The sequence below is a fragment of the Odocoileus virginianus genome, chromosome 20, assembly GCF_023699985.2.
Source record: "Odocoileus virginianus isolate 20LAN1187 ecotype Illinois chromosome 20, Ovbor_1.2, whole genome shotgun sequence".
NCBI lineage: Eukaryota > Metazoa > Chordata > Mammalia > Artiodactyla > Cervidae > Odocoileus > Odocoileus virginianus.
In genome coordinates, this window is record NC_069693.1 from 55,292,903 (window position 1) to 55,305,802 (window position 12,900).

Sequence of the window (12,900 nt, forward strand, 5' to 3'; positions counted from 1 at the left end):
AATTTTAAAAAATCAATGTGACAAAACAAAATAGCCTATGGAGTATGAGCCCCTTTGAGACCTTTTATTTTGAAATAATTTCAGACGTACATGAAAACTGCAGAAATAGGCCACAGTGCTATCTGCCCCTGTATCAGATTCCACATTTGGGAGCATTTCTGCACACAAATTGCAGGCATCATAACCCACTATTTATTAATATTCCAGTACATATTTCTAATTTATAAGGGAACTCTACCAGTATAACCATCAAAATAGAGATGTTAATAACTTGACCAATATTAATGTACAATCCCCAGATGCCATTCAACAGTTTTTCCTCTTATATTTTAAATTTATTCAGTACTACTGGCATTTTCCTTTAAAATTTAAAAAAATGCTCTCACTTCTGTACAACCTCCAAAATTCAAGTCCCTTGTTCAGAGTCACCAGTTAGGCCTTTAGCCTTCAGACATTTTTCTATGTAACACACATAGAGCTATAATTGTATAACTGAACTGCCTCTTTTTCTTAATTCCAACTTGCTTTCCCTCATAAGAATATGATCCCTATGAAGCTTACTCTGTGTTAATGAATCACGGTGTTCGCCCATTTTTTTTTTTTTTTTGGCCGTGCTGCACGGCTTGCATAATCTTAGTTCCCCAACTAAGGACTGAACCGTAGCCACAACAGTTAAAGTGCTGAGTCCTAATTCACTGGACTGTCAGGGAATTCATATAATCTCCTTTCAAAATTAACTGTAATGAATCAAATTGAAATTTATTTTTTCCTGCCTCTTAAAAAAAAGATGTCCACTACATAGGCATTCCATAATGCGTGAGTATACTTAAAGTTAGCCATTTCCATGATTGTTTCTGCATTTTGCTGCCATCAACATTCCAATGACCCTGCCTAGTCCACACATCTGTATATTCCATGATTCTCAATCATGGCAATCAAAGATCAGAAATAGCGTTTTAGATGCTTTGCGTATTCTGACAAACTGCCTCCAGCAAAGCCTTTGCTGGCCACTTCTACTATCAAGGCAAAAGAAGTCCTGTTCTGCCAGAGTAATCAGTAGCAGATATTTTTCCTGTTCTAAAGCCAATTTGGATGGTTTAGAAATGGCAACTTGATATGCTTTTCAATTTTCTCCATTGCTGGTGAAGTTAATCATAACTTCCTCTTTTAAAAAATAATACTAGGGTTTTTCTCCTCCACAGTGGCAGCTATACTGTGCTTAATAAGGGCAATTTATTGGCATCTTCTTATTGAAAGCTTGCACTCAACATGAGGCCATAATCTAAGAGAACTCTCAGTGTTATTTCATTATTCATATAATAAAAAAAGAAAATTACTGAGCACCTACTTTTCCCAAGTAGGCAGTTTTAGGTGCTGGGGAGATGGTAATGAATGGTCTATTCTCAAAAAGCTCACATCCTAGGACAGACAATATTCAAGTACATAATCATTGTTGTCATCTGCACAGATATGTTTGGAAAGATGTAATCCAAAGTATTTATTATCAGTAAGGTGGTCTAAAGAGTGTGTAGGAAGGTCAGAGATAGATGAAAGGAGGGCAAAGAGTTGACAACTGTTAATACACAGTGACTGGTACATGGGCATTCATTACATTTTCTGTGCTTAGGTACATTTTGAAAATGTTTATAGTTAAAAAAAAGTGCTAGTGGCATAGTGGGGGATCACTGTCTTAGACAATTTTCTTCTTTTGCCTAGACTGCAATTTCCAACTCCCTCTAGAACAATTTTGTCTTTCCCCTCACTTGGGTGGTGGCGTCATTATTAACAAAATGCCCGGGAGAAAAGCAGCTCTCTTTAAAGTGGCCATCCACGATTAAGATTTAAGAGTCCATGCAAAGTGTGGCATGTGCTGGGAGGGTGTGAAATGATGATATTGGAATTACTGTTAAGTTTTCTTAGATATGGCAGCAGTTGAGTGGGTTTTGTGAGATCATCCGCCCCTTGTTTGAAAAGATGAATACTGAGGTATTCGATCTATTTAACACACGTATAACCAATAAAATTGACAAGTTAATCTAGATGCTGAGGCTACATGTTATTTATCTCCACTTTGCGGTAAAGCAGTTTTTAATTTTTTTTTTTTGTAGTACTGGTACCAGTATTTCATTGTTGTAAGGAGACAATGGGCTTCCCTGGTGGCTCAGGCGGCAAAGCATTCACCTGCAATGCAGATCCCCGTTTCCTCCCTGAGTTGGGACGATCCCTTAGAGAAGACAACCCACTCCAGTATTCTTGCCTGGAAATCCCCTGAACGAAGGAGTCTGGAGGGCTACAGTCCATGGGGTTGCAAACTCGGGACGCGACGGAGTGACTACGCGCTGCACTAGGGCAAGGGGACGAAGGTTCCCTCCCTTCGACCCTGGATGCCAGAGGCCCCTTGCCCTCACTACCTTCACCGTCCTCCACGACTTCCTGCGACTTCACTTCCCGAGGCTCCAGCTTCCCCGCCATTTTCCAGCACGCAGCTGATAAGCGTGCGCTTTGGTGATTGGTTTAAAAAAAAGAAAAACAATACCACGCGAGGGCAGAAAGGCGGTAGGGCATGCACGCGTCCAGTGCGCATGCGTCCGGTGCGTCTCTGCGCATCGGTTGACGCATCAGTTGAAGGGCGACGGGTGATCAGCTCCGCGAAGCGGGCCACCCAGAGATCTCCGAGCGACAGCGCGCACGCGTGTAGCCCGAGGCTCCAAGCTCCAGCTTAGCGAAACCCGAGGCAGGACTACGGTCCTGGTTGTTGGGGTGCTGAGTGTTGCACACACACATAGAAATTACAGGCAGGTCTTGCGGTCTCCCTCTCATCTTCGCTTGGGTTGTGTGCCTTGTGAAAGTCTGGGACGACTGTGCAGGTGCTGGGCGGTGGTAGGCAAGTGGTGCAGTCCCCTTTCGTTCACAAATCCTCATTTAACAGCTTATGAGCGGTTAGTTATCTCCAGCTCATGAATGAATAGAATGGGCCGTGGAAGCTAAGTGAATCTACGTAAAAATTCTGGATCTCAGTCACTGTGTGAAGTCAGGTACTTTGCCCCGGGTTACATAGGCAGGTAGACGCTGGAGGTCACCTTCTTATTAATATTAGCAGCAGCCAGCACTGATGGGGTCATTTTTTACTGGGTAAAGATGAAGCACATGAAGGGCAAAGGAATGTCCTTGTGGATATCGGTTTTAGGCCTTTTATGTGCAGTTCTCTTTTCTTTTAAAATATCCTCAGGCCATTTCAGGGCACAGACTTGGTCCTACATTTCCAATTCCAGAACTGCCATGGGCCACCAAGGGAGACCTTGGCCAGCGCTAGACACTCTGGGCTGAGATCCCAGGGAGGAGACAGGCCCCTGACGCAGGACTGAGCATGTGATGTCCAGGAAAGGAGGAGACGGTCCCTGACAGAGGCGGGAACACCATCCAGGTGGAGGAGATGAAGGCAGAGGGAGGGGGAGAGGGAGTCTTAAGGATTTCCCCAGAGGTGGAGGGGCACGAGGGGGCTGGGGAGGCAGCCTGCTCACCTGTGTGCAATCACACTGCCACCCATGTGTCTTTGGTAGGCAGCCCCCCAGATCCTGCTGCACTGCCCAAGGAGATAGGGACCAGCCACAGGACACGCAACCCACCCGGGTATTCTTGCCTGGGAAACACCATGGACAGAGGAGCCTGGTGGGCTACCGTCTGTGGGGTTGCAAAAGAATTGGACGTGACTGAATGAGCACACACAGACATACTACCGCCACCAACCCCCCAACCCTGCCCCATTTCCAGGGTGAAGACAGAAGGTAAAAGCCCAAGGTGGTGGTTCTCAACACTGCCCAGTCTGGGAGCTCTGCCTCTCAAGGGCCAGTAAACAAGCCATTGTGGGAAGCTTGGTCCGTGGAGGCCACTGGGGCTGCTGGGGGTGTGGAGTACTTGGGTGGGTAACGAATGAAGAGCCGATCCTCCTCTTTCTTCACCCAACGCAGGAGTTTGGTCACTGCGAGGATGGCACCTGCCTTGGTCACCAGGGGGCTGAGGCAGGTATACAGCTCAAATTTGGAGGTCACCTGCGGGGTTGAGAGGAGAGATAGTCAGTTGGTCCTGGGCTGCCCAAGCTCAGTGCTGTCCATCCTACCCTAGCCCCATACCTGCCTCCTGTTTGGAAAATGCACCTGGTAGCAGCTCCAACCTGGTCACTGGGCTAAAGCAGGTAAGCGGGTGCTACTGTATCATGACTGGGCCGGGGGATCAGCTGGATCTAGTGGCTTCAACTGGGTGATATGTGTGTGTGCGTGTGTGTACGTGTGTACACTCTCTGGATCTCAGTTCACTCATCTGTGGACTGGAGACAGTGACAGCAGTGCTTAACATTTAATGAGTAATTGTTGTATACAAAGTCCTGTTTTAAGTTCCACACATTTATGTTTTTATCATCTGTAGGCTGGGTATAATATGAGGATTAATTCAACTTAATCTTCACACCAACCTGAGAGGCTTAACCGGATCCGTCACCAGCACCGTTCCACAGCCCCTCTTCATTCTCCCCCTCGCTCCTGCTCCAGCCACTCTAGCCCCTGCCTGCTGTCCCTCAGACACAGCCAGGCTCACCTCGCCTCACGGCACTTGCACAGTCCTTTCCCTCTGCCAAGCGTGCTGTTCCTCGCGATACCCACATGCCCTGTGACCTCCCCTTGCACTTAAATGGCATTTCCTGACCACCCGATTTAAAATCCTGGGACCACCCGATCCTGGCGTTGAAATACCATCCTCTACTAAAAGGTTCAAGGACCCCCTGGACAGATGGTGGATTTCAGGACAGGCACAGAGAAAGCACAAAATAAGCTTGGGCTATCTTAGGCCAGAAAGTAAGAAGTACTTAAGCAGTGATACAGATGTGTCAAAAAGACACCGGAGGAGGACTTCGTGGCGGTCCAGTGGTTCATCCTCCACCACAGGGAACAAAGATCCCACATGCCCACATAGAGCAGTCAAAAAATTTATTTAAAGAAAAAAAAAAGTAAAAAGATATAGGGGCCAGTCTTCCTAATCTAGGGCTTCCACTGACTAAGTAAGAGAGAGTTTGAGCACAAAAATAAAAGACAGGAAAAGATTCTAGCTCACTGAATTCAAGAAAAATCCATGATATGCAATTTAAAATTCAACAAATAAACAGGAGCAGGGAAAGCTCTTCCATACAGCATAATTTCGACCAATAAACATAGACGTTAGGATGAAATGAGAAAAATCACCATATGGTAAATGCCAGAGAAACAGCTGTCACAGGCAAAAATCATTAATGGATATTAAAATTAGTGGATGAAAATATGGTGAAAAAGAGAACACTGACCTAATCACCACAAGAGACTGACTAATTACAAATGGTGAAAAGGCTGACTACAAAGTGGAGAAACCCAGCAGATACCACCTTAATGAAGTGAACAGAAGTCGAGTCAACAGTAAGACACAGTGATATCGTGGTCCTCCCGATCTGACACAGAGGACACAGCATCACTCCTGAGAGAGGCTTGCTCAAGATGCGTGACCAGACACAACATTATTAGAAGAAAACAACTTGATGGGCATTCTACAAACTAACTGGATGGTACTTCTAAAAATTCCCAGGTCGTGAAAGACAAAAAAGACCAAGGGAATGTTCCAGAATAAATGAGACTAGGATGACACAATCAATCTGAACATGTGCTCCTGGACTGGATCCTGGGCCAGTGAAAGGACATGAGTGGGACGACTGGTGAAGTTTGAATGAAGCTGGTGGATAAGTTGTGATTGCACTGATGTTAATTCCCTGATTTTGATGAGTTCCTCTGATTGTGTTAACATCTGGAGAAACTAGGTCAAAGACCTACTTCACATAATTTTTTGCAACTTCTTTGTGAGTTTAAAGTTGCTTGAAAATGAAAACAAAAAAAAATTTTAATAAAATTCTCAGCCTAGAATAATGCCTGATACATAACAGACATACAATAGATGAGTTTAAAAATGTGCACTAAATGTCAGAATCTAAGGGAAGTGCCATCTCAATGGAGTCACATTGACCAAAACCCCTGCATAGCTGACTTTTAGTAGAAGTGTGGACAGCAGCCCTGAAGAGACCCCAGGGAAGGATACCCCAAGTGGAGGGCACAGAATGGAACCAAGCGTGTAGTGCTCAAGTGCTGGGGACACACAGAGTCAAAGCTCAACCGGTTCCCACGGCCACAGAGGGCGGGGCTGATGTGAAATTGACAGGCAAAGTGATCATAGTTAATGGGACCCCTTGAGAGGGGAAGGCACTCTACTGGTGGTTAATGAGGGAATGGTCAACAGGAGGATGAGTCTAAGAGGTTTCAGACACAGAGGCTGATGGGATTCAGAGACATGCGGGAAACTTCCCTGGAGGTCCAGCTGCTAAGACTCTGTGCTGCCCATGCTGGGGACCCAGATTCAGTCCCGGGCCAGGGAACTAGATCCCATAGGCCACAACTAAAGAAAAATTCTGCATGCCACAGCAAAGACCCAGCACAGCCAAGTAATATTTAAAAACAAAGGCAGAGCGACAGGGACAGTGTTGGATATAAAACCAGCCCAGGCAAAGGTGTGGTGTGCTTGAAGGAGGCTGCTGTGGCTGGAGGGGACACCGTGGAGGGAAAGAAGGCTTGCAGTGCGGGAATCAATTACTTCAGAGCCCTGCTCAACTCACCCAGGCCAGAAGGGTCTCCTTCTCAGCCACGTGGTAGATGAGGCGCAGTGGCCGGGAGGTGCTGTGCAGCCGGGCGTGCAGGCGGTGGTACAGGTCAGACAGGCGCTGTCGCTCCTCCTCTCTGCTGTAGGGGGCCTCCAACTCGGGGCTGCAGTGACGGAGGAGAGTGGGGGATTGGGTCAGTCTAGAGCTCTCTTGGCTGGCCCATCTCCCCTCTGTCTAGGGAGTTCAATAAAAGGGAGCTGAGCCTTCTCCCCCATTAGCCTGGAGGTTTCTTAGGACCTAACCTTCCCATCAAACATGGGGATTCCTGGAGTCCTGGGGAGTTCTTCTCCATCAGGACAGGGGACTTCTGGAGGCTGGAGGCTGGGACTCCCACATCAGGCAGAGACCCATTCTATTGCATTTGTAGACAGCACGGCCGGCTGTCCCCAGGGTCAGGTCTGTTGAGCGGCTGAACCTTCCAGTTAGATAAGCCTCCCCACCCAGCCAGTTGCCCACAGGGGCAGAGCCCACCTGGTAAACTGGGGCAGCTGGCGGTGATGGTCAGGGATGTCTAGTGGCTTATAGAGGAAGTGCCGGAGGCCGGGAGCGCCCACAGCCTGCACACTATAGGCCGAGGCACTGGCCGATGCAGCATTCGAGAAGCTGGCAGCCTCCCTGAGGGCACGCATGGCTCCAAGCGAGTGCATGCCTTCTTCGACCAGGCGCCGGCAGGTGGCCATGTCATGGAAGGCCTCGGGGTCGGTGCCCAGCAGCAGCAGGCAGACGGGCATGGCGTCCAAGCGGGCCACGTAGGCGTAGAAGAAACCATCAGGATTGAAGCGAGGCAGGCACACGGGCGCCCAGGCCTCGCCCGCGGCGAAGGCCGGCGCCCCCACCCAGTCCAGCAGCAACTGCAGGTCGGCGGGGTCCAGCCGGCACTCGGCCAGCACCGTCCGCTCCTGGGCGGCTGTCACCAGGCGACCGCCCACCGCCAGGACCGAGAGGGCCAGGCCGGGCGCCGTGCAGCGTCGGAGCAGCGTGCCCAGCGCGTCCCGCAGCGGGCGAGCCAGAGGCACGCAGCGCACGGCGCCCAGCAGCAGGGCCCCCGGGTCCCGCTCCACGCTGTCCAGAAGTCGGTCCAGGGTGCGCTCTGAGCCGGCCAGCAGGCGGCGGAGATCGTAGTTCTGCTTGCGCGCAAAGATGCGGGCCACACTGGCGCGCGTCAGGGTGCTCACGATCTGTGCGTGCACGGCCAGCAGCTCCCCACGCAGCTGGGCGGCTGACTGAGGAGTCCTTGACACGGCCACCAGCAAGAGCGGGCCCTGCTGTAGGAACACCAGCTTGTGGTCCTCTGGGGGAGGGAAGGGACAGTCGAGGGAGATGGGTCAGTGGTGACACGAGGGGGTCAAGTGGGGCTCTTCCACCCTTCCCCCTGAAAGGCACACACAATTGGTCCAAGCCCACTCTGTCACTGCAGGGGCGCCAGGACTAGGGTAAGGACAAACTGGGGTAGTTGGGACATTTGCAGAGATATGATGGGATGGTCAAGAATCAGGCATACAGCATGCAGTGGGGAAGATGGAGAAAGGAAAACTAACAGAGGTAGAAAAGCACCCAACTCACACAGCCCCCACCCTCAGGCTCTCAGGCAACAAGGAAGTATCCAGCCAGTTACTTACATCCCAGTGAGTTGATCAATCAGAACTCAGCAGGGTAAACGGACAGATAGACCCCCTGGACAGATGCCTGGCCAGCTTCCACACACACTGACTCACTCCTAACTAGCTCCATAGTCCCCTAGGCAGGCAGCCAGCCAGACAGCCCTCCAACAGACAGCCAGGGTCCCAGGCACTGTCGCCTGCCTGCTTCCTGCCCCTGTGCTCACCAGCATAGATGGCGCGAATGGCATCTCCTGCGCTCTGCACGAAGGACACCAGGGCTGTCATCACACCCATGGTGGTCGACAGGGCTTCCACGCTGCCGTACCTCGAGTAGATGGGCTTGCCGGCCTCACTCAGCACAAACACGTGCTTCCGTTTGCTGCGCCAGTCCTCATCGCTCGGGTCCCCACCCGGGCCCCCTAAGCCAGTCTCAGGACAGCCCAGAGGACTGCCCTCGGAGGCCGCGGGGCTCCAGAGCCCACAGGTACATGATGGAGCCTCTGACTGGAGCAGCAGGCTAGGTGACTGGTCCTTGGTCTTGGATCCTGAAAGGGAGACTCCAGTAAGTCATCTGCCTGTGGACCACCCCCAACCCCATGTGTCCACAGAATTACCAAAACCCTAGCAGCCCTGCAGTGATCCTTGCCACTGATATACACCTCCAGGTGTCTCCTCTGCCCCTCAACGACATCTACTAACACTTAGGTTTCAATGACCTCCCCTGCAAAAACTCCAATAAGCCCATCTAACTTTCATTACTGAACCCTCTATTTCCCTACCAAATAATTATTCCCCTTTAAATAACTGCCATTCCCAAGTTTGTAAAGCACCCCAACACCTGTGAATAATCATATCTTCATCTTCAGTGAACCCCCATTTAATATGACCCCTCATTTACTCTCCTGATACTGCTCATTACTTAATGGCCTCCATTATACCTACTAACAGCTGTGTCAGCAGTTATTTGCACCCCTCACTACCCTAACCCCTTATTTATTCTCACTGATGTCCACTGATCCTAACGACACTATTGACTCTCCTGGTCACCCATTTATATTCTTGGGGAAGACCACTAATTCTCCCAAAGACTGCCATGATTATCCACTAACATCCAGATCTTTAGCACTTCCCCAACTTCCTATTTGTTCCCACTGCTGCTCGGTAACATTCCAGTGACCCCACATTAACATAACTAACACCTAGATCTTCAATGACCTTCAGTGACTGCCCCAACCCACAATTTAATCTACTCCATGTCCACTGCATTCCCAACAATGACCACCATTGACCTCCACTAACAGCCAAGGCTTCCAATGACCTCTACTGACTTGCCTGACCTTTATTCTCATTGATATGACTCCCCTCTATCCTCACTGATATCCACCCCCTCCCTACAATAACCACCGTGAAAATATACACTAACACAGAGGACTTTAATGACTTCTATTGCCCTTCCCCATGACCATCATTAACATTCAACAGTGAAATCCACAATTTCATTGCCCTCTACTGACTACCCTCCCATTTATTTTAGTCAATGTCCACTGATCCCCACTGACAACCCTATTATCCACTGGCAACTATGTATCAATACTTTTCCCATAAAATCCCAATGACCTCATACTCCCTCGCTCTCTCAACAACAGTCTCCAATTACCTCCTCCCAATACATGCAAATTCTTCCCAAGTTCTCAAAGACAACCACCCTTACTGATTTTCAGTAATGTTCAATGATCCTTCCCAACGACCCCATCAACATCCACTAATTCCAAAGTTGTCAATGAGCACTCATTCCCCAGTGATTTCTGCTAATCCTCCACATTATACCACTACATATACACTGGGGTCTTTAAAGATCTTCCTACTGGTCCTCTGACTCTCTAGTTGTCTCACTGATGTCCACTGTCTCCCCAACAATGATCACCATTAAATCCACTAAGATCTGTCTCCTTAAAGATTCCCTCCAACAATTGCCATCAACTCCTCAAAGATGTAAATACTCTTGAGTGTCCACTGGCCTCCACAGATCCCCCTTCCCACTTCAGTAATTTAAAGCCCCCAAACTAACTTTAAAGCTCCCCTGACTAACTTCTAAATAGTCCCCCTTTGACCACATTAGGGCTTCCCTTGTGGCTCAGGTGGTAAAGAATCCACTGGCAACGCGGGAGATCTGGGTTCGATCCCTGGGTTGGGAAGATCCCCTGGAGAAGGGAAAGGCTGTCGGGAGCTGCCGGGATGTGCCCAATCCATGACAAGGTCACAGGACGAGAGAGGAACCTGCAAGGCAGCTCTTCCCCTCGGGGTTGTCTGGGGGGCCAGGTATGTCCCTTTCCTCTTTCTGTCTTACTGTTGTTGGGCTTTCTATTAATTTTTGGAAATGTAATATATAGTGATCAGGCCTCCCTGGAAAAGTCCAAGCCTATTTAGAAATGCTTATGATTGCTCTGGCTCAGGATACGACCGTAAACATCAAGTCAAAAAGGAAAAGGCCACAGGCATAGTTTGGTTGCTTGCTTTAAAGATTATAATGTTCTAGAATAGAAAAGAGTAGAGGCATTTAGATTTAGAAGTAGATGTACTGCTCCAGTTTACTTGCTCCTTGGTTGAGAGGGTTTTCATTATTGCTATTTCCTTGCTATTTGTCCATTGTTTCCCTTCCTTTAAACAACATGGAATGTTATGGGTATTTTTGTAGAGTTAGGAAATGTGTTACATAGGATTTCAATAGAAGATTTACATTAACCAGCCTCACTGCCGTTACCTCAAAATTAATAGAGGTGTTTTGCTGCTTCATAGTTAATCATTGTAGACTGAGGTTTTGTAGTTTCAGGTAAAGAAAAATATGAGGGTTTTCATATGATACTGTTCTCAGAAATGTCAAACATGTTTGTGTAGCCCTTCCCATGTATTGTTTTATTGTTCAAAGAATTTATAACATACCTGAAATTTGTGGAACATTGTTTTTGTTAGAGTGAAAATGTTAGGCCATTGAGGCAAGAAGACTAATGTACGGGACATTCAAGAAAAAACCCTGTAATCGGAAATGTTCTAGACAAATACATAGGGGAAAAATATGGGGAAGAAAATATTGACAGAAGCACAAAACCAATATCTGATGTAATATGTGGTGACTTAAGGGGGAGGTAATGTTCATTCTATAAAAACTGAGCTGTCCTAAAAATAAAAAAAGCTTTTTCTTCCACGTAACCTTCTGTGTGTGTCTGTCTCCTTCCTCGCCGACGCCACTCGTCCCTTGGGTACTCCTGGACCCGCTGGGGCTGGACTCCAGCAAAAGGCTACCCACTCCAGTATTCTGGCCTGGAGAATTCCATGGACTGTATAGTCCATGGGGCCGCAAAGAGTCGGATACGACTGAGTGACTTTCACTTTCCCTGACCATATTAACTTTCTTTTGATCATCATTGATCTAAACAGCATAAACCCCCAGGGTCCCTCTCTAATCCCAATGGATCCCTTTCTGATTCTTCAATGGCCTATGTTCACACCACCTCCCCAGCGAACATCCATTGACACTCACTTGTTTCCTTTTCACTCCTCAATTATTTAAACTACAACTTGAGCCCACAGTGACTTCCCACTGACCCAAAGTATGGTTTAAACTACTTCCCCGAGTCCCAAAGACTCCTCTTTGGGCCCCCAAGAACCTTCCCCAAGAATAACACCTCCTAGGAATTCCTTCCAGGACCCTAGTGAAGGGAATGTATACCTGCTTTCTCCAAGCTTGCATCTCCAGGATCGGGTAAGTCCCTGTGAACCCCTCCACCGTCTTCAGCCTCCTCACTGGGGAACCGCATCTCCTCCAAGTCCTCCGCATCCCCAGGGGCTGGGGCAGCAGTGTCTCCTCCGGCCTCCATCTGCACATCCCTGTGGGGGAGGGGGGATGGAGGGTGACCGGCAGCAAAAGAAACTTCTTTAAAGCTTTTACTCAGCCTGACCTCCTTGCACACACTCCTGGGGCTCGTTCTCCCCTGGCGTTTCAACAGGATGAAACATTCAAAAACACGACCACATACTTGCAGCCTCCAACACTTCCCGCAAAGGAAGGCTCTACCGCCTTAGCAAATAAAGATATACAAACACCTGTTTTAACTCTGCATCTCAATTGGCCAGGTACCATTAGTTCCCGTAGTCCCGGAAGCACCACACTTCCGGGTGTGGCTGCCGTCCCGCCACACTTCCGGGTGCGACGCCGCTCGGAAGCTACTTCCGGTTGCGGAGCTTTAGTCGCCCTCCGGACGCCCTACCCCTCCTTCCTGCCGCCCACTCTTGTTCCCTTACCGTTGAAGAGGCCCGCGCTGCTCCTGGGTCTACGACAGATCTGGCCGGCCCGGACTGCACTCACTCCCACCGCGAGGGCACGTGTGGCTACAACTGGGGTGAAATGGGCCCACTTCTCGTGCGAAAGCCGCCGGCGTGAGGGGGGCGCGGCTCGCGCTCAGCCAATCCGGAGTACGGAAGGCGGACTGCCTCGCCTGTGGCCCAATAAAGCGAAGCCGGTCCCCTCAGGTCATCCCGCCCCATTCAGTCTGAGAAGTGTCTCCACAGAAACCTTGC

The 12,900-nt window shown here is 49.1% G+C and overlaps 2 protein-coding genes across 7 annotated transcripts in view; both read right to left on the reverse strand.

The window, feature by feature from the left end:
* Window positions 1-2,494, reverse strand: part of SYCE1L (synaptonemal complex central element protein 1 like) — a 99,218-nt gene extending 96,724 nt beyond the window's left edge. For all 5 annotated transcript variants that reach the window (XM_070451511.1, XM_070451509.1, XM_070451513.1 and 2 more), the window contains exon 1: window positions 2,412-2,494. In XM_070451511.1, the coding sequence (XP_070307612.1) occupies window positions 2,412-2,472 (61 nt within the window). In that variant the 5' untranslated portion in view covers window positions 2,473-2,494. The remainder of the gene's footprint in view (window positions 1-2,411) is intronic.
* MON1B (MON1 homolog B, secretory trafficking associated) lies at window positions 39-12,712 on the reverse strand. 2 transcript variants are annotated; one of them, XM_020911878.2, is made up of 6 exons: window positions 12,625-12,712; window positions 12,053-12,210; window positions 8,550-8,870; window positions 7,196-8,015; window positions 6,680-6,827; window positions 39-4,049 (listed from the first exon to the last, which is right to left on the reverse strand). In XM_020911878.2, exons 2-6 carry the CDS (start codon window positions 12,198-12,200, stop codon window positions 3,840-3,842), a joined length of 1,647 nt encoding a protein of 548 aa, XP_020767537.1. In that variant the 5' UTR covers window positions 12,201-12,210; window positions 12,625-12,712; the 3' UTR covers window positions 39-3,839. The 2 variants fall into 2 exon arrangements, with proteins under 2 accessions (XP_020767537.1, XP_020767538.1); XM_020911879.2 differs by lacking the exon at window positions 12,625-12,712 and adding an exon at window positions 12,427-12,526.
* Between the last annotated feature and the right edge of the window lie 188 nt (window positions 12,713-12,900).

Coding starts and splice junctions, on each gene's coding strand:
- MON1B (XM_020911878.2), bottom strand. CDS start 12,200: ATGGAGGCCGGAGGAGACACTGCTGCCCCAGCCCCTGGGGATGCGGAG. Junction 8,871..12,052: donor TGCAAGCTTGGAGAAAGCAG/GTATACATTCCC, acceptor TCTCCCTTTCAG/GATCCAAGACCAAGGACCAG. Junction 6,828..7,195: donor CAGCTGCCCCAGTTTACCAG/GTGGGCTCTGCC, acceptor CCGTCACTGCAG/CCCCGAGTTGGAGGCCCCCT.